Source organism: Lactuca saligna, chromosome 9 (genome assembly GCF_052625555.1).
Source record: "Lactuca saligna cultivar CGN05327 chromosome 9, ASM5262555v1, whole genome shotgun sequence".
Lineage (NCBI taxonomy): Eukaryota > Viridiplantae > Streptophyta > Magnoliopsida > Asterales > Asteraceae > Lactuca > Lactuca saligna.
This window is the reverse complement of record NC_136425.1, coordinates 62,172,419-62,192,132: the sequence shown is the minus strand read 5'-3', so window position 1 is coordinate 62,192,132 and position 19,714 is coordinate 62,172,419. Positions and strand designations below refer to the sequence as shown.

General features: G+C 39.8%; 2 protein-coding genes across 2 annotated transcripts; one reads left to right on the top strand and one right to left on the bottom strand.

Annotated features, from left to right (window-relative positions):
- The first annotated feature begins 583 nt into the window (after positions 1-583).
- Positions 584-1,848, top strand: LOC145017342 (protein phosphatase 2C 51-like). Its single transcript, XM_078975388.1, has 2 exons — positions 584-1,225; positions 1,324-1,848. Exons 1-2 carry the CDS (start codon positions 602-604, stop codon positions 1,723-1,725), a joined length of 1,026 nt encoding a protein of 341 aa, XP_078831514.1. The 5' UTR covers positions 584-601; the 3' UTR covers positions 1,726-1,848.
- Positions 1,849-3,138: 1,290 nt separating this feature from the next.
- QQT2 (P-loop containing nucleoside triphosphate hydrolases superfamily protein) lies at positions 3,139-5,543 on the bottom strand. The gene is made up of 7 exons (XM_078975660.1): positions 5,377-5,543; positions 4,791-4,902; positions 4,554-4,677; positions 4,242-4,468; positions 3,865-4,155; positions 3,579-3,784; positions 3,139-3,494 (listed from the first exon to the last, which is right to left on the bottom strand). The coding sequence occupies exons 2-7, from the start codon at positions 4,878-4,880 to the stop codon at positions 3,224-3,226; spliced, it is 1,209 nt and encodes a 402-aa protein (XP_078831786.1). The 5' UTR covers positions 4,881-4,902; positions 5,377-5,543; the 3' UTR covers positions 3,139-3,223.
- Positions 5,544-19,714: the final 14,171 nt, after the last annotated feature.

Here is a 19,714-nt window from a genome sequence, read left to right as displayed (position 1 = left end):
GGTCATGATATCTATTTATCCATAAACAATAAAGACTTGTAAACATTAAAGTTTTCTAGTTAATTAAATAGTGAATTATACTAGAAAAAACAGATTTCAATAGACTTATATTTTTTAAATCGTAATTTAAAAATATTATCTCATAATTATATTTAATGATTAAAGAAAAGTTTGTTATATGAGTAGCATATAACCTTTCACGGGACACTATCTTTTCTTCCATTAAATTCCCCCTTGTTAGGACTACACCAACAACCAATTATTTCACCTCTCACAATACAATATATCTTTTTTATTTGATAAGAATCCAACTTAAATCTTCCACGTACCTGATACAGTGAATCTGTAAACCCTACGTGTACTTTCCCCATGGCAAGGAGGTGTTGTTTCCCATGCTATCTGTGAGTCCTACGTGTACTTTCTCCATGACAACATGGCAAGGAGGTGTTGTTTCCCATACTTGACCGCCGAAATCAAAAATAATTCACCATTTTTGCGTCACTGTTGTGTCTTGTATCTCCATCTTTGCTTATATATGTTGATTGTTTCCATCATTAATCCAAAAAATACCTTTCTTTGTGAATTGGTTTTTCTTTTGAACATGATGATCAATAGTATGGATCACACGGTGTCTTCACATCCATCATCGAGCAATTGCAGACAAGCTGTCGGTTATTCGAGTAAATCAAACGCAATATTTGCTCGCCGGAAGAGAACAGAACTCCGGAGGATGAAGTTTTTGTCAAATGCAGATGACTCTTTATCCAACAGAAGGCGGTTTGAGAACACCAAGAAAGAACACAATGACAATTTTCCTTGTCATTCCTCAGTGATTGGGCGCAGGAGAGAGATGGAGGATGCTGTGAGTATAGAAAAAAAGTTTGTTGATGAGAACTCAAGGAAGTTTGATTTTTATGGCGTTTATGATGGTCACGGTGGTTCCCGTGTTGCTTATGCGTGTCGTGAGCGGTTACACAAGTTGTTGGCGACAGAGATAGATATAGAAAACAAAAACACAGAGGATATGAATTGGGAAAATTTGATGGTGGAGAGCTTCGCTAAGATGGATGAGGAAGTAAATGAAACTGACATTGTCGATTCCATTGGTTCCACCGCCGTTGTTGCAGTGGTCGGTGATAAAGAAATAGTGGTTGCCAATTGTGGTGATTCAAGGGCTGTTCTTTCAAGAGGTGGTGTCCCGGTGCCCTTATCCGTTGACCATAAGGTAATTATTTATTAACACAATCTTATATCTTTGCATGTAAAAGAAACCGTTTAATTTTAACCTTGAAATATTAATGAAAAGTTTGGACATGCATGCAGCCAAATAGACCCGATGAGTTAGAAAGAATCGAACTTTCGGGAGGAAGAGTGATCGATTGGAATGGGCTACGTGTTCTTGGAGTTCTTGCGACTTCAAGATCAATAGGTGATCGACAACTAAAACCATATGTAATTGCAAAACCTGAAGTTATTGTGAACAAAAGAGATGATGCAGATGAATTCATGATCTTGGCTAGTGATGGATTATGGGATGTCATATCTAACGATTTGGCATGTCAAGTTGTGAGAAAATGTCTCGATGGATGGACTTGTCGAAGGAGATCGATGAAAGAACACCATAAGAGAACGACCAATAATCCAGCTATGTTCTTAACGGAACTAGCAATGGCTCGTGGAAGCAAAGATAATATAAGTGTTATTGTGGTGAATCTTAAGCGTTAGATCTCTTGATAATAGAAAAGGGTGGTATCTTTAGTTCTTTACTTTCTTTCTTTTTTCCCTCCCTCTAGATTCATTTCCATGTTTTTTGTGGCTGTGTAACAATCATGCCATTTACGTGTTAAGTTCCCATATATAACTTTGGTCGTAATAAAAGATATCTAGTACATAGATTATTATGATTAGAACAGTAAAACACGTTTTTTATATGGAACCAATGTTGAAGATTTGACCTATGATTTTTTTTTTTATGCCGCTTCTTATTTGTTATGTCAAGATGATAATAGCATCCTTATCTTTTGTATAGTCGTGGGATTAATAACAAGTCCCTTTTAGGGGTACTACAGCAGTCAGATGAGGAGGGTCTGCAAGGGTAACTATGTCTTTCAACATTTCATGATTGGGCATTTACACCTACAAACTCTTCTTCTTCATTATCACCGATCCAAGTTGAAACTTTCACATGTTATGCAACAATCATAAAAGAACACAAAAGAAGATACGAAGAGAGTGTTTGTTTTAGCTTTTAAAATGATTTTTACTTTTATTTTTTAGAAAAAATCAAAAAGATGTTTGTTTAAGTGAACAGAACTTTTCCAATAGAGTAAATTGAATCTTTTTGAAAAGTTACAATTATGTGATTTTTCCCAACTTTTCAACAATAAAAATATTAAATTACCAATATACTTCCATCTATCCTAATCAATTCTTCATTCACAACATATGATTCCTTATTCTCTCCTAAAAGTTAACCCAAACACTTTAACTTTTAACTTTTTCCCTTCAAAAACTAATCCAAACACATTTTAAAAAACAACTTTTGTAAAAAATCCTTTTACAAACAAAACTTTTGCCCACAAAAGCTAAGCCAATCACTTTTGTAAAAAATCCTTTTACAAAAAAAACTTTTACCCCACAAAAGCTAAGCCAAACACCCTCGAAAGCTCATAAAAGATAATAAAATCATAACTCATGATTGATATGCAGTCTGTTTCAAAAAGTTTGCAATTGAAAACTTCTAGTAAAAGATATAGATACAGAATGTACACTGACTTGAAATTTCCATCACAAAAAATTCCTAAATCACATTTGACCAAACTCTATAACCCAAATCAACAAAAACATTTAGTTGCATAAATCTTAAATATCAAGCATAGTGGTAATCATCAAAACCAACATCTATACCTTATGATCCAACTATCCAAACTATCTTTACGCTAAATTCATCTTTTAACTGTCATAAATCATGTATCATTGTTATTGATTTATAAGGGAAATTGCTTTCCAACAAATTGAATTATGAAGAATGAGAAAAATGATATAAATGAATGTGATATTTTGTTTGAAGGGTTATAACATAAATATAGAATATAAATGCATATATGATTTCAAAACTTAGCCCAAAAGTCATCATCATCAACAAAACCACCCCAAAATCGTTACTTTATCAGAGTCACAATTAGGTTCATTTACATTCATAAAAATGATTATATCATCACATTCAGAGATTAAAACTGGCAATCTCTTCATCATCATCATCTATCCCACCATCCTCATCATCCTCATCACTAAACATTTCAATTTCTTCATCTTCATCTTCTTCATCATCTTCTTCCTCCATTTTTGTGCTTGTATCACCTTTTAAACCAGTACTCAACACAACTTTTGCACCCCCTGATTTCTCCATATCCTTCCTCAGTTTCTCCATGTTTTCTTTCCTCCTTTCCTCCTCCAATCTCTCCTTCTCCACCTTCCTTTTGTCAAGATCAGCTCTACACAATCCCATGATATAAGTTAGGGTTTCAGTGTGTGTGTGTGTGTATGTGAGAGAAAGAGAGAGAGAGAAAAAAAAATACTTGTAAGTTTCCATGTATTCATCAGCACTTGATTGAATAGCTTTGAAAAAGGCATCCATTCCAGCACCAGTTACAGCTGAAACTCCAACAGCTTTTAAGTTTTTATAAAACTCCTCAAGTGCAAGAGAAAGACTTCTTGTTAAAGTTGATGGATAAGAGTGATCAGAATCCAATGCAGCATGGAACACCTCAAAATCTTCCATCCACTACTCAAATAACAAAACATATATAAAACATTTCAAATCTTATAAACTTACATTTAAAAAAAAAAAAAAAATCACATTACCTCAACAGCAAACTGATGGTGGGCAACATCGATTTTGTTGAACACCAAAACCAAGGGTAATCTCGTCTTATAAAGAATGCTACAAGCATAAAGCATGTTGCTCATGAAAGTATTTGGGCTCTCTGCACGAGGGGTATCCACAACATATGCAATCACAGTTGGAAAAGTTGAAGCAAATGCTTCTGTAATAATCGCTCCAGAAGCTGACCATGTGAAGATCTCAATTTGACCAGGTGTATCCACAAGAACATAATCAAGCTCATCTGCTCTCCTTTCAATCATTTGTATAACCTCAACAAATCATAACATTATAAGATAGATAGATATTATCTGAAAAACAACAAGAAAGTTGGAAATGATGTTGTAAATATGCTTACATCATCAAATTTTGTGGCGAATAAGTTGAGAGAAGTCAATATTCCTCCATTGGGGCCAAGATTGAATTGCTTCATGACTTCTTTGTAACGAACAGTGTCTCTTATGTCAATATTGGCGCCAAAAGGGAGAGTCATAACAGCAGGATCAAGATTCAGTACATAACCCCTTGTGTTAGTTGCTTGGGTATGACAAACAGTTCGATGAAGAAATGTTGTTTTCCCACTTCCTGTAGGTTATGAAATGTAACATTTAATTTCCCTTTTTAGCAAAGTTTCAACCCATGGATTTAAAGTTGTATGTTTAAAGAGTACCTGCCATTCCTACAACAATGATGATAACTGGCTTCTTCTTGAAATGTGAGCTCCCAGAAGAGGATTTGTCTATTTGCAGGTTCTCCATGGATTTGGAGATATCATCTTTTCCTTCACCGGTTGACTGGAAACATGTGTAGAAAGAAGTAAAACACCAACATATAAGAGAGATTTGAATAAACACAATGAATAAAATTGATTGAAACTAAAGGTGGGTTACTAGGTTAGAGCTTTTACTTGGATTCCAGATGAACTTGCGGATTCTGTCTCCATGGATGATGGAGCTTCCTTTGATGCTTTACCATTTGATTCTGAATCGACTTCCATCGAAAATGATTCTGCTAAATGACTACAAAGGAATCAATCAATAGTAGTTAGTAAAGAGTATGAGAGATAATCATAGGGTTGAAACTCCTAAGAGTTGCAAATATGCTATTAATTCTGCGGAATGAGTAATAGGATTTAGGTCAAATGGTAGAAACGACTCATGTAATGAAAGTCCAACCCAGATAACAAACAAAAAGCAAGTTCAATGAACCTCGAGTCATCTAACTACAAACAAAAAGCAAGTTCAATGAACCTCGAGTCATCTAACTACTGACTCATGTGTAGCCACTTAGGAAAGAATACCTCAACTCTAACAGGAGAAACTAAACTCGTTTTACAAAATTGATGTTAAGAGCAGCAACAACACTTCAGCCAAAGTAACGTACAAAAAAACTAACATCATAGCTTATACATATTTCATAACAATACAGCAAAAAACTGAAAAAGGATACAAATTTCATAACAATAGACAAGGGAATCTTGTTTTTAGACTTACCTGAGGCTGAGAAGCGACGGCGATAAGGATGAGAGGGAGCAACGCAACGGAAATCAGAAAGAGTAGCTTCAGCCGCTGAGTACGGGGCGAGGGAAAAAGAGTCGCCGACGAGGGCTGAGCACAGCGTTGATGTTGAATACTCACTGGAAGTTTCTCGAATTGTAGAATGTGGATTGTGATACGATCACGGTATTATTAAGTGTAGCCTCGGTTGTCCAGCCCAGCCCAGCCCAGCCCAACACCCATTCACAGAGGATATAGACCTCAGCGGACCCGGATCCTGCGGGCCTGTTACGGGGACTAAAACCTATCTGCTTGCCTTTGAGAAATTATAAAGGAAAATAATTTATAAAGGTAAGGAAAGTTTCAAAAATATATAAAAAAAAAAAAAAAAAATCTGTTTTTTAGTATATAAAATATCATTAAAATATATTTTTGTACACTTAATACCAACGAAATACATATATGTTCAAATAAAATCGTATGGTAACTGGTTACCTCAGGTAAACGGGAAACTGACTTAAAAAGGTAACGAAGATTCCAACATATTCAAAAAATATAAAATACTATTGAAATATACAATTTGTATAGATAATACCAACAAAGAACACATTTTATTACAAAAATACCATTGAAGTTTCCAAAATATTCAAAAAAATACCATTGTTTTTTTAATAGCAACTTTTGTTAACATCGTTGTTTCTGGATTATATAGAACACGGTTATCGGAGATAATTCACGGTCATACTAGTTCACACCAGTTGTGTACTCTCTTTCATTCCCCTACTCAATCGTTTGTATCTAAATACAATCAAGGAAAAACACATAACTAAGAATCCATCAATTATGATGCAAAGCGTTCAAGCGCTCCAACACATATGTTTTTCTCTCTACTTTGACTACAAATTGTCATCAAATCAACCACATGATGCTGAGTGTTCCTAGCCATTCATCTTTCACTGGTCCCGGAGAATTAAACGCAACTCCTACTCTCTACATCCATATTTAGGAATTCTCATGACATAACTACACTCGTTTCTCCCTTGTGTCTCTCTTATATCGCAACACAAATGAACGGCTAACCTTGATGTATAATATGTGTATCTATATAACGTATATATGTTTTAGGTTTAAGGCATGTAATGCGATCGGGAAGCAAGAATGTTTAACTAAGGTTATTACCCACTTACTTCTCATGTTACCACAAGAATGATCAATAGAGGGAATGAAAGAGATTGCACAACTGTTGTAAAATGGTATGACGGTGCATGATCTCTGGTGACTGTGTTCTACATAATCCGACAACAACGAAGTTAACAAAAAGTGTGGTATTTTTGAACATTTTGGAAACTCCGTTACGTTTTTAAGTCATTTCTCCATTTACCTGAAGTACTGGTTACCACAATATTTTATTTGAACAAATGTATACTTCATTGGTATTCTGTGCACAAATAGTATACTTTAATGATATTTTTTGTACTAAAAAACAACAATGGTATTTTTTGAACATTATGAAAACTGGGTAACATGATGGTTACATACAATAGCTGATTCAATGGTCTTTTGTGTACTAAACAAAGACAATTGTCTTTTTTGTACATTTTTGGAACTTCGTTACCTTTTTAAGTCTTTTTCCAAAATTTTAATCATGAAGACCAAGTTAAAGGTATGAGATTGGAGTTATCCGGAGAGTACTTTTTGGTAGTCTTTTAATTAATTTATTTAAATTTTAAATATATATATATATATATATATATATGTGTGTGTGTGTGTGTGTGTGTGTATGTGTGTGTGTGTATTAAAGACAAAACTGCACAGATGGTCCTTCTGGTCGAAAATTGTCACTTTGGTCCAAAAAGGTTTGAATTTAACGCTTGGTTTATTGTGCATTTCGGTTTAGACCCTTTGGGGGTGTATTGTTTGCAAATTAGTCCGTAGGGGGCTGAATTTCTAACTTTAGGAAAGTTGGAGTAGGTTGGGCGTACTCCTTGTACGTTGGGTGTACTAATGCAGATGGGTCGCAGAGCTCATCCACGTACGCTATGCGTACGTAAAGTACGCTTAGCGTACATGAGTAGTGTAGAAACCCCAATTTAAGGGCTTGTGTCCTATATAAACCATAATATAGCCTCTTTTTGCCTTGTTTAACGAGCCTCCATACCCTAGAAAACCCTAATTTGTTCCTTAGCCTTTGTATGTTACTTTTGAGCTCTTATGAAGCTTTTAGTGGTTGTTGTGCATCTTGAAGTGGATAGAAGACGAAACTTGAAGACTCATTCTTTGGTAGAGACTCTTAATATCCAACTTTTGCACCTTCTTTTAGTGGCTTTTGAGGTATAAAGCTCAAAGCTTGTCATTCCATTTCATAGATCTACTTTTTAGCTTGTTTATGGTCATTTTAGTCCCTTTTTGGTTGGTATTGTGAGCTTAGGACGTTTTTGAGCTTATTCTTGTAGATTTGGGCACATTGAGGGTTTCTTGAGCATAAAGGTGCAAACTTTATGGTGGTTTTGGTCTCATGCATGTGTTAAGTCATTTATTAAGCTCTTTTGAGCTCTTAAGTCCCATTAAGACATGCATGCACATAAAAGTTGGCAACTCTATGTGATAAGTCGTCCATAAGAATCAGATCTGAGAATTTGGAGCAAGGGATTAATTGATTAAGTGCTTAGTAGGGTAGGATGGTGATCTAGGGAGTACGTTGGGTATACCCATCTGGTATGATGCTGTAACGCCCTGATTCTCAGGTATATATTTAAATAAAGAATTTCTTTAGTTTTAAGTCCTACTCGACGAGTTAAGGTTGCCTTACTCGTCGAGTAGCAGCAAGATGGGATCGTGGATTTAGTGATCTACTCGTCGAGTCCACAAAGGGACTCGACGAGTAGGGGCTGGCAGATGAAACCCTAAATTTCGGGGCATTTCACCCTATTTAAAGGATCATTGGCCACCCCCTAGCCTCCCATTCACTGCCTCTTGTCCCTCTAAAGTCCAAATCGCATGTGTGAGCTCATCTTGTGCATTTGAAACTTAAAGGAGGAATTCTTGAAGAGAAAAGAGCTTGGAGACCAAGCATTCAGAAACAAGGAGCTTGAAGGACCTAAGATCCATTGTGGTTAGCATCTTTTGGAAGGTATAAATCGTTACCCTAACCTCATTCACTCTTTTGGGCAACTTCTAGGGTTTTCATAGTGTGTTTAGAAGCTACTCTTCTTTGCAACCTCAGATCTGAAGTTGTAACTTCAGAACTGAGCTCCTTTAGGCATCTTAGTACATAAAGTTTCTAGTTTGTGCAAGAATGAGACTCTCCCAAGGTGTAAAACTCCATTAAAAGCATAGATTTGTCATTTAGAGCCTTTAGAACCTTGCATGTGCGCAAAGTTTGCAACTTTACGTGATAAACATGCGTTAGAGGCTTGGATCTGCAATCTGGAGCCTTGCCATGGCTTAAAAAGCATCTGCATGGATGGAGGTTTGCGAGGACTCGGCGAGTTGGATGAACAACTCGGCGAGCCCGATGAATTTGGCCGTAGACTCGGCGAGTTGATGAACAACTCGACGAGTCCGTTGAAGTTTGCCTTGAACTCGATGATTCGTTAAAAAACTTGGCGAGTCGACTAAAGTTCCCCATTTCTTGGACACGTATGAGCTTGGCGAGTTAAAGGAGGACTCGACGAGCCAATCAAGGATCTCATAACTTCTCGAGTCCAGAAGGGACTCGACGAGTCGATGAACTGCACTCGACGAGTCGAGTCAACATGGACTGTGACTTTGACTGTGGGTGTTGACTTTGACCAAGAGTTGACCAGATGACTTCTAAGGGTATTCTGATAATTTGGGAATTTATGAAAAAGGGTTGTATGGCAATTATAGGTAGTGAAGTTCGTGTTGGTGATCCGGGAGTTGAAGCTTTTAGTTTTCTGACGTAAGTTGCGAGGTGAGTTGTTCTCACTATACTAAGGGGTCTAAGGCACCAAGGCCAGCCCATTGGGTTTGATATCCTAGTAGTTATTGCTATGTTGAGTTGAGTCAGTAATGTATGCCATTTTATATGCTAGTCGAGTAGACCTGTAGGACTGCCTGTGGTACTAATTGATTACTTGTATGTGCATTTATCTGTTACATGTCGACATGTTATGTGGGGTGGGTTGAGGTTGTACTGCTCCGTGCGGTAGGCAACAAACCCGAGAGTATTCCAGATATGAGCTGAGGTCCCGGTAGGCATTCCAGACTCATACTGAGGACTCGAGAGCATTCCAGATATGAGCTGAGGGCCCGACAGGCATTCCAAAATCGTACTGAGGGCCCAGGGGTAGTCCAGCTTGTAAAGCTTTGGACACAGTGCATGTCGTTCTATTTTGATTGATATCATATGTTAATATTGATGTTGTTATGTGGACTGTATGTGTATCGGTATTTTGGGGGTAACTCACTAAGCTTTCAGGCTTACAGTTTCAGTTTATTGTTTCAGGTACTTCAGGGGATTGAGGCAAGGCCAAGGCGTGATCGTGCAGCTCCTCCTATTGTGTTTATGTTTCTAGGAAAAACTCTGATAATCAATATTTTGAAAACAAGTTGTAATGTTTTGATGAACTTGATATGTTTTAAAAAGATTAAATTGGTTTGAAATTTTGGATGTTACAAGTTGGTATCAGAGCCTTGGTTTGAGTGAATTGGAGGAACATTCATGTGAATCCAATCTCAAATCAAGGTAAGATTTTCAAAATTGTTTTTAAATGGTTTTCAAAATAACTAAAAGAGGATGTGAAGTGTACGATCAGCCGGAGCCAGTAAGTAGACCCCAAAATACCATACAATTATTTGATTATGTGATATGTTAGAACAACATGCTAGTATTAGGCCAGGGATCTTCAGGAATTGCATGATAGAATTGCCTGATTACATGATGCCAGCTAGCCTAAGGTTTCTCTTATATGAAATTGACATCATTATTGTAGTTATCTAGTGTAGGCATCACGGTTATACATAACTAAGATCTTATAGCCTGAGAATGTTTGATTTTGTCTTATGTTCTGTTCTTGTTTGATTAGGAGCTTAGGGTAGGATTGAATATTCGAAAGTCTATAGGGTCCAACATTATGTATGGCTAGCATAAACTAGTGCTGCAAAGTTGGTGGAAGTTTCGTGGATGAATAGGTTGTTTGGGAGGTGTTCGCCGACTTCGAGGCATTTAGCCTTCCTTTAGGGGTGAGGCTTGAGTGCTCGATATAATTATGTGTATCGTTAGGGCTTTGTGATGATACTTGGGACAAAGATGGATAGGTGTGGAAGGTAGTATGGGCCCGTACTACTGAAAGCACAGGACCCATACACGTCACAAGGAAGTTACAACCCCTAATATTTTGCCAGGGGTTTATCCCCATTATTCGTAAAAGTTATCTAACACCTTGTGTTATGTTTCAGAATGGTGGTGACCAGGCGCTTTGTGACTGGATCCGGTTCAGGATCTGGATCAGGATCAGGAGAGGACGGACAAGGGGAGCTGACAGCACCTGAGACTATCGGCCAGATGAGATGGATGACAAGATCCAAGCGATCCTGCATGATGAGGTTGCTGCGTTATTCCGGGCCGAGTTGCTGAAAATGTTCGGGTCGATTAAGATCGCCACGGTGGAGTATTTTGATGAGCGCTACGCAGCCCTCGCAGAGACAGCCGCCGCAACTGTATCTACAGCAGGGGGAGGAATTGGTAGGGGTTTTCAGTACAGGGACTTCGATAACATGAAGCCCCCTACTTTTGATGGGACGCAGGATCCCATCAAGGTTATGAGATGGATTTTAGATGTGGAGGGGTGTTTCTTCACCTGCTCATGTCCCGCTGACTAGAAGGTTAGGTGTGCTCTGAACCTGCTTAGGTCCGGGGCCAAGGACTGGTGGAGACTTACAACTGGATCTTACACTGATGATCAGAGAGCTGTTGTTACTTGGGAGTAGTTCAGAGATATGTTCCGCACCCGTTACATTCCAAGGGTTGAGCAAGAACATTTGGCACAGGAGTTTCTGAGCTTGAGGCAAGATGGAGAGTCGGTGATAGAGATCACCCGTATGTTCACTGAGCGGGCGTTCTGCCTAGAGTTTGCTTTCGAGCGGTCTCAAATGACTCGTTATCTGAGTATGCTCAAGACTGATATCCGACAGTTTGTATCTACCTAGTGATGTGATATTCTTCTGGTGCTGTAGGAGGCTGCCAGGCGGCGAGAGTTAGAGATTGAGTTGCAGCTATGGGAGCAGCGGTCGGCCCCGACACTGTCACAGTCGGCGCCGAAGCGGCCTAAAACCACCGATGTTAGGACCGAAGTTCAGCAGGGCCGCACGTGTGAGAAGTGTGGCAAGGGTCATTCTGGTGTATGTCGGGCTGGTAGTGGGTGCCACAAGTGTGGCAAGGAGGGGCATTACGCGAAGGATTGTCGCGAGGCTACCCCAACTAAGGGTATGAGGCTATGTTATCACTACGATCAGGTTAGTCACATGAGGGCCAACTGTCCACTACTTGCCGCCAAGCCGGTGCAGGCGGCAGCGCCGGCTACTTTGAGGATCACAGATGGGAGATCCGTTAGGGCAGAGCCTCCGAAGGCTCAGGGTCATGCTTTCCAACTCACAGCGGAGGAGGCCAGAGCAGCACCAGATGTGGTTGCTGGTATGTTTCTATCCTCATCTCGTTTTATTTATCTGTTGTATGCTTATCTGTTGTATGCTTATATATTGTATCTGTGATTAGGTACGTTTTTGGTGAACTCTTTGCCTTCTTTGGTCTTACTTGACTCGGGGGCGAGTCGGTCCTTCGTGTCTCAGTCTTTTAGTAGGGAGTTCCGTGCGCTAGTGGGTGAGTTAGAGTGTCCGTTGCGATTGTCTATTGCCAACGAACACGGGGTTTCTGCTTCTTCAGTTTATCGAGGATGTGACTTGGAGATTTTCGGGGAGTCTTTTCCGATAGATTTGATTCCGATCTGCATGGGGGAGGTGTGCGTGATTGTGGGCATGGATTGGCTCAGCCGGTTCGGTGCTATGATTGATTGTGAGGGCCAGCGAGTGGTGGTTCGAACCCCAAGTGGGGGAGAGCTGGTTATATATGGTGAGGGAACCAAAGTAGGATCAGTGTTTTGTTCAGCTGCCAGGGCTCGACAGCACATTCACGATGGGTGTATGGGTTATCTAGCGTATGTGGTAGATACGCGAATCAGGGACCAGACCTCGGTTTCCAATGTACTAGTGGTTAGGGAATTTGCAGATGTGTTTCCAGAACACTTGCCAGGGATACCTCCGGAGAGACAGGTCGAGTTTAGGATCGACCTGGGGCCAGGTGCGGCCCTTATCGCTAAGGCGTCGTACCGATTAGCGCCATCAGAGATGCAGGAACTGTCATCGCAGCTGCAGGAACTGTTGGGACAGCAGTTCATTCGACCTAGCAGTTCTCCATGGGGAGCACCGATTCTTTTTGTCCGGAAGAAGGACGGTTCGCACCGGATGTGCATTGATTACTGGGAGTTGAACAAGCTAACGGTGAAGAACCGTTACCCACTCCCGAGGATAGACGATCTCTTTGATCAGTTGCAGGGCGCATCTTGGTTTTCCAAGATAGATTTGAGATCTGGGTATCATCAAGTCCGGTTCAGAGAGGAAGACGTGGAGAAGACTGCTTTCCGAACTCGTTATGGACATTATGAGTTCGTGGTGATGCCGTTTGGGCTCACCAACGCGCTAGCAGTATTTATGGATCTGATGAATCGGGTCTGCAGACCGATGCTTGACCGCTTGGTCATAGTATTTATAGATGATATCTTGGTGTATTCCAAGACCCGAGATCAGCATGAGGAGCATCTGCGAGAGCTGCTGGGAGTCCTGAGGCGGGAATGGTTGTACGCCAAGTTCTCAAAGTGTGAGTTTTGGTTGCGAGAGTTCCAGTTTCTCGGACATCTCGTTAACCGGGAGGGGATTTTGGTTGAACCGATCAAAATCGAGGCAGTTATGCAGTGAGAGGTCTCGAAATCTCCCTCACTAGAGATTCATACGAGATTTCTCCAAGATTGCAGTACCCTCACTCGTCTGACAAGGAAAGGGGTGGATTTCCGGTGGGGCCCCGAGCAGAAGAGGGCGTTTGAGACCCTCCGTCAGCGTTTGTGTGAGGCACCAGTCTTGACACTCCCGGAGGGGGTTGAGGATTTTGTGGTGTTCTGTGACGCATCCATCAAAGGTTTATGGGCGGTCCTCATGCAGAGAGGATGAGTGATAGCCTACGCATCACGGAAACTGAAGCCACATGAGTCGAGATACCCTACGCATAACTTGGAGTTGGGGGTCGTAGTGTTCGCCCTCAAGATATGGATACATTACCTTTATGGGGTCCGCTATACCATTTACACGGATCACAAGAGCTTGAGACATATCATGGATCAGCCGAACTTGAACATGAGACATCGCAGGTGGTTGGGTTTCAGCAGCCAAAGATTTATCTGTGGGTTTCAGCAGTATGAGGTGAGTTTCCTCACTGTTAGCCGGTCGAAGTCACCAATGCCGGACCATGATCTGTTATGCTAGAATATTAGATGTCTGTGTGACTCTTGTATGTGTATGTGATAGTATGCTTACTGAGTGAGACTCAACAGTTATTGTGTATGTTATTACCTGTTATGCTTATATGATTTGTATGTGGGCGGGGCCCATTATACTTAGTGGGAGGGGCCCATTATATTTAGTGGACAAGCCCGTTATGTGAGTATGGGCGGGGCCCGATACACTCATTGGGCAGGGCCCATTATGTAATTATTTATTTATGGTATGTTGTATTTTGGGGAACTCGCTAAACTTTGTGCTTAAGGCTTTCAGTTTATGTTTTAGGTACTTCTGGTTTCAAAGGGAAGAGTTTTTGATAATTGTAGAGCACACACCATTCGATTCCGCATTTTGTGATTTACTTTGATAACGATGATGTATTGATAAAAATTGATTGCTTTGGTTTTATGATAATGATATGGTTTACTGTTTTATTAATTAAAAATGAATTTTTTTGGGTCTTATTTTTGGGAAGTTACAAGTTGGTATCAGAGCCTCAGTTTGAGGGATTCGGACATACTCTCGGGTGTGTCTGAACTCAAAATGAGGATTTGTTAAAGTTTTCAAAAAGAAAAGTATTTTTAAGAAAAGAGTTTCTAAGACAACAAAGGGTGTGGTGCATGTAATCAGTCGAGCTTAAGTAAGTTTCTCCCAAAATACCCATACATATTATCTGATATGATTTGTGTTACGAATATTTGAATCACATGCTAGTTAGGGCTAAGGATCTGCTCAATGTTTGCATGATAGAATGCTAGGATAGATGCCTTTGTATGCCTATTGTATGAGCTTATAGACTTGCATGCTAGTTCTGATCATTCTGTGATAGATTGGCCTAATATGTGATACCTTGTAGCCTATGAAGCATGGAATGCTAGATTTGGTATAATGTGTAAGCGTAAGGCAATCGGCAGCAAGAGTGGAAGTTCCTAGCATGAGTTGTGGTATGTGAGATTGGATGTTCTTGGTTATTCTATAGGTTAGAATGTTACTGCAAGAACGCTGCTTGCTTTTGTGCTTTGTGGAACTCTTACGTGATGTGAGTTAGCTACTAAGTGAATATGTTAAGTCACATGTGACAAAGGTTGAATAATATCAGAGTAATGGATTTGACCCTTTTTCACAACTCTCATTTGAATCTAACTGTTGTAGGGATGAGTCTGTTACTCGAATGATTATATAAGTTTTGTTGCATGTGATTGTATTCATAAAATAGTTAACTGACATTATTGGGAGTTCTTCATCAGCTGATGGCAGGGTGAGGTCGGGAACCTAGGAAAGCCTAGGAAATGCTTCAGTGGGTTTAGTTGTGTTGTTTAGCAATTATGTGGAGTAACAGTTTGAGAAGGTGACTTAGAGGATTTGGGATGATTCTTAAGGAAAGTATGGATAGGTGTGGAAGGTAGTATTGGGCCTGTACTACTGAAAGCACAAGGTCCATACTCAAATCGGGTTAAGTTTCATAGAATCTAGGAAGCCCAGGGAATGAGGATTCTGTTGGATTTAATGTCTAAGCCCATAACTATAACTGGGATGTACTTGAACCAATTGTAGCATGGTCCTTTTGGGTTGCCTTCACCAATACAATTTGATAGGATGAACTTTTGAGAATAAGGTTATTTATGATTTATTAATATATTACAAGTATGATATATTAATATGAAATCATATTATTTAATTAGTATTGATCAAGAATTAATTTGGAATTAATTTTGTGGTCAAAAGAGACTAATTAAATATATGGGGATTGATTATGTAAATCAATGATTTTTATAGTGTGGCCCAATGATCCATGATTATTTAGATAGGATAAACCAATGAGATAATCCATGGATAGTCTATGGAGGTTAAACCCATGGAGCATAAGAATGTGGAAGGTCATGGAGCATTAGGGTTTACAACGTGTAACCCTAGCATTTGCTACACTATAAATAAACCCCCTAGTGCCAAAATCATGACCCTATTCATTCTAAGAGAGTGAAGTTGATTTTGTACTAAGTAACCTATTCTCTCAAGTCTCATATATCATATTGGTGTTTGTGAACCATTAGAGGCATCACACTTGAGGTGCTCAAGCTTTTAAAGGTCAAGAACTACAAGTCCTTGGAAAAGGTAAGTCATCTAACTAGTTGTATTGCTCATTTGACAATTTGTATGTTGGTTAGGCTAATGCTTTAGAAAATTGAAAATATGCATGTATAATTAGAGAAAACATAGATCCAAAGCATTTAGGGTTGCATGTACACCATAAGAGTGTTATAGTGCTCAAAACCCAACATATTCTTGGGATGTTCTGATCTTTTGCATGTTGCTTTTCAATATGGTGATGAGCTCTCAGGAAGGAGGTTTGGGTTCAGATCAGGCTCAAGTGCAGGTGCTGAGCAGATCGATGAGCGCATGTGGGAGTTCATCTCGTCAGAGATTACCCGCGATATATTGGAATGGACTCCCATGATCTTGGGTTCAGTCAAGGAAGGGATTTTGGAGCTCTTGGATGGTCGTCTCGGGGCTTTTCAGGCCGAGAATGTAGTGGGCCAGTTGGGGGCTCATCTGGAGCCCAAAGCTCGTGGAACCCTAGAATCCTTAAGGAAGGAGGATCCTATTGTGAGTTCTTGTCATTTGGGATCAGAGGTGGGTTATGCACCATGTTTTCAGGGGGATCGATCCCATGATTGGATTGTCGTAGAGGTTTCACGATACGTGCGCGAGGAGTTACCCGACATCATTTGGCGTGTCACTGATAGATTGGTCGCCATGTTCGAGGGTCGGACCTTGGCTGTTCATACAAATGATGTGATGGTCGGGGTAACCCAAGAGCAAGAGATTGGTTCGGATAGTCAACTGGGGAAGAGTAAGCAGACTCATGGTCCGACTCAATGATCTGAGTAGTTGGACGTCGCCATGGCAAGTGTTAGAGACTCGAGGGGCCGTAATGTTTACACAAAGGATGAAAGGGAACATGAGCATGTACGTGGATGAAACATCCTAATAGTACGGTCTAAAATTTTCATTTTTAAATCTTTAAACAAACGATAAATATCAATCATTTTTTCTCAAAACAGAGTATTAATTCAAAACATGCTTATTTTATTAGTGTAAAACATCGCAAGCTAAACTTCTTGGTGTGTGCGATGCAATCAACTCGAGCTCTTCCCTCCATTACTGGAAATACCTAAAACCAAAACTGAAAACTGTAAGCACGAAGCTTAGTGAGTTCCCCAAACTACCACATACCATACACATAATCACATACTGGGTCTCTGCCCACTGCATCAGGACTTTCTTAACATAGGAATTGTTCTGACATCAGGATGCACCCGGCATCAGGCCTCGCCTGGCATCAAGCCCCGCTCACTATACATATCTGTCTCTCTTACGCCCCGCCTGTCTTTAGGCCTCGCCCGCTATACACATACAATGATGTAAACATGCTAATACATAAAGAAACATACTCTATTGTACTCCTGATCTAAAGCCTCGCCTAATTTGGGCCCTGCCCCTGGTCTGCTACTGATGAGTTATGGAACCCCGTGCACACTCCTGCTGATAGTGAGATACGAGCCCCGTCCACACTCACTTCTCTCCCATCATGGGCCTCGCCCCTACTATGCTAATATTGAGATATGGATACCCATCCATACTCAGCTAATGATGAGATATGGGAACTCTCCCACACTCACCTCCCTACCAGGCACATACAAGTATCATAAAGACAATGAGTATAATCTAACATGCACATATAAATCTTCCTCGGGCTTGCCTCGACATCAGACCCTGGTCCGGAACATACTACCATATAAACATACTTCAGGCTTGCCCCGACATCAAACCCTGGTCCGGAACCTATCGTACCGACACATGCAAGAATCACAAAGACCTCTAGCATACTAAAATTCCTCGGGCCTCGCCCGACATCGGATCGTGATCCGGAACATATAACATAAAATGCCTAGGGCTAACCCCCGAGTCTTCATACTATACATAAACAAAGTAGGCCGACATTGTGGCCTTAGACCCATGCACACAGTGAGGAGACTCGCCTTGCACTGCTGAAGTCCTACTGATACTTCACTAGTTGCTAACTGGCAATTCCCCGAGCTGCTGCTCCCTCGGCTCCCGAGTTATTAGTAACAACATGACACTTAGCCAATAACTGATAATCCTTCTTAGGGTAAAATAACCATTTTACCCCTAGTCAAAGTCAAAGTCAATGCTCCGAGTTGACTCAACTCGACGAGTTGCTCCATCAACTTTCCGAGTTCTAAAACTCAGAAATTTGAAACAACAATTCCACTCATCGAGTCAGCCCCTGACTTGCCGAGTTCCCGAGTTACTCATGGTCACGATTTATCAAGTCAACTCGTCGAGTCAGTCCTCAGACTCGCTGAGTTCTCGCATGAACAGAAACGTGACAACTCTCTTCGACTCGTCGAGTCCCTTCCTGGACTCACCGAGTCCCTTAGTCTGATTGGGCCATCTTAACAAATTAAGCCCCTACACTTCAGATCTAAACCCCAAACTTCGTCTACACGCTGGAAATGACTTCTTAAGTGTAAAGTTTCCAACTTTACCCATTCCTAATCCTTCTTAATGGGTTTTACTCAAACCCTATCTCCTTAAGACACAAATCCTTATCTAAAATCCTTATTACTCCAAACCAAAGCAGGAGGACGAAGATCTAGGGTCTAGATATAAGTTAACCACGTAAAGTCTCTGCCTTTTCATCCATACATGGCCTTCTTGGCTCAAAAGAGCATAAAAACCTGTTAAAGCTTGCATGGGGGTTTCCAGTGGCATAAAGTTTAGGGGTGTTCGTTTGGATGAATCGGTTCGATCCGATCCGATCCAATCAAGTAAATCCAAATTAATTTCGGTTTTCAAAACATAGATCCGAATAATCCAAACTAAATTCAAATCCGATCTGATCCAATCAAATTACAATTCGGTTGGATTGGTCTTATCATTCGGTTTTCAAGAAGCAAAACATTTTAAATATTATATAACTTGAATATTAGCCAACTTTATAATTAAATTAAAAAAGTTTAGTTGTGAATTAAAATTTATAAAAAAACTACTAAGAAAAATATTGTGTAGTTTAGTATTTCGCAGACAACAAATATTTTGATAAGAAATACATATTAAGGTATTATGTTGGATGACGTTTTCTAATCTAGCTATTAACAATAGAACTTAGTAAATTTATAAAAGATTAAAGATATAATATAAATAAATAAATAAATAATTATTAATCCGTTTTTTTGGACTATTCGGTTTCTTATTTTATGAACCAAAACCAATCCGAAATCCAAAATAATAATTCAGCTTTGCTAAAAATCAATCCAAAGATCCAAATATCCAAACAAAATATTCCGATCCAAATTGTCCAATTGGACAAATCAGTTTTATCCAAATAGTGAACAGTCCTAATAAAGTTTGCACCTTTCTGCCTTATCCACCTTTAGGGACTCCAGATCTGAAAGGATCTTTACTTGGGACGTCTAAATCCCTTAGATCAAACTTCATGGACCAAAATCCTCATAAAATGGTCATAAAGAGATCTAGGAAGCCATAAGCCAACTTGAAGACTTGATTACCAGAAAATTGTGGAAATAAGATGGTGTTGTTGGTGTTGGATTAATGTCTAAGTCCATAACTATAATTGGTAAGACTTGACCCGACTCGGCATGGTCCATTTGGGTTGCATGACATCATGCTTTTGGATAGACTAAAATGAGAGAAATAACACTTACGATTTGTTAATATATTA

Bases quoted from the DNA above. Each gene is read 5' to 3' on its own strand.
- LOC145017342 (XM_078975388.1), top strand. From the start codon at position 602: ATGATGATCAATAGTATGGATCACACGGTGTCTTCACATCCATCATCG. The intron at 1,226-1,323 runs GTAATTATTTAT...ACATGCATGCAG, and splicing joins CCTTATCCGTTGACCATAAG to CCAAATAGACCCGATGAGTT.
- QQT2 (XM_078975660.1), bottom strand. From the start codon at position 4,880: ATGGAAGTCGATTCAGAATCAAATGGTAAAGCATCAAAGGAAGCTCCA. The intron at 4,469-4,553 runs GTACTCTTTAAA...CATAACCTACAG, and splicing joins CATTGTTGTAGGAATGGCAG to GAAGTGGGAAAACAACATTT. The intron at 3,785-3,864 runs GTAATGTGATTT...TTATTTGAGTAG, and splicing joins ACCATCAGTTTGCTGTTGAG to TGGATGGAAGATTTTGAGGT.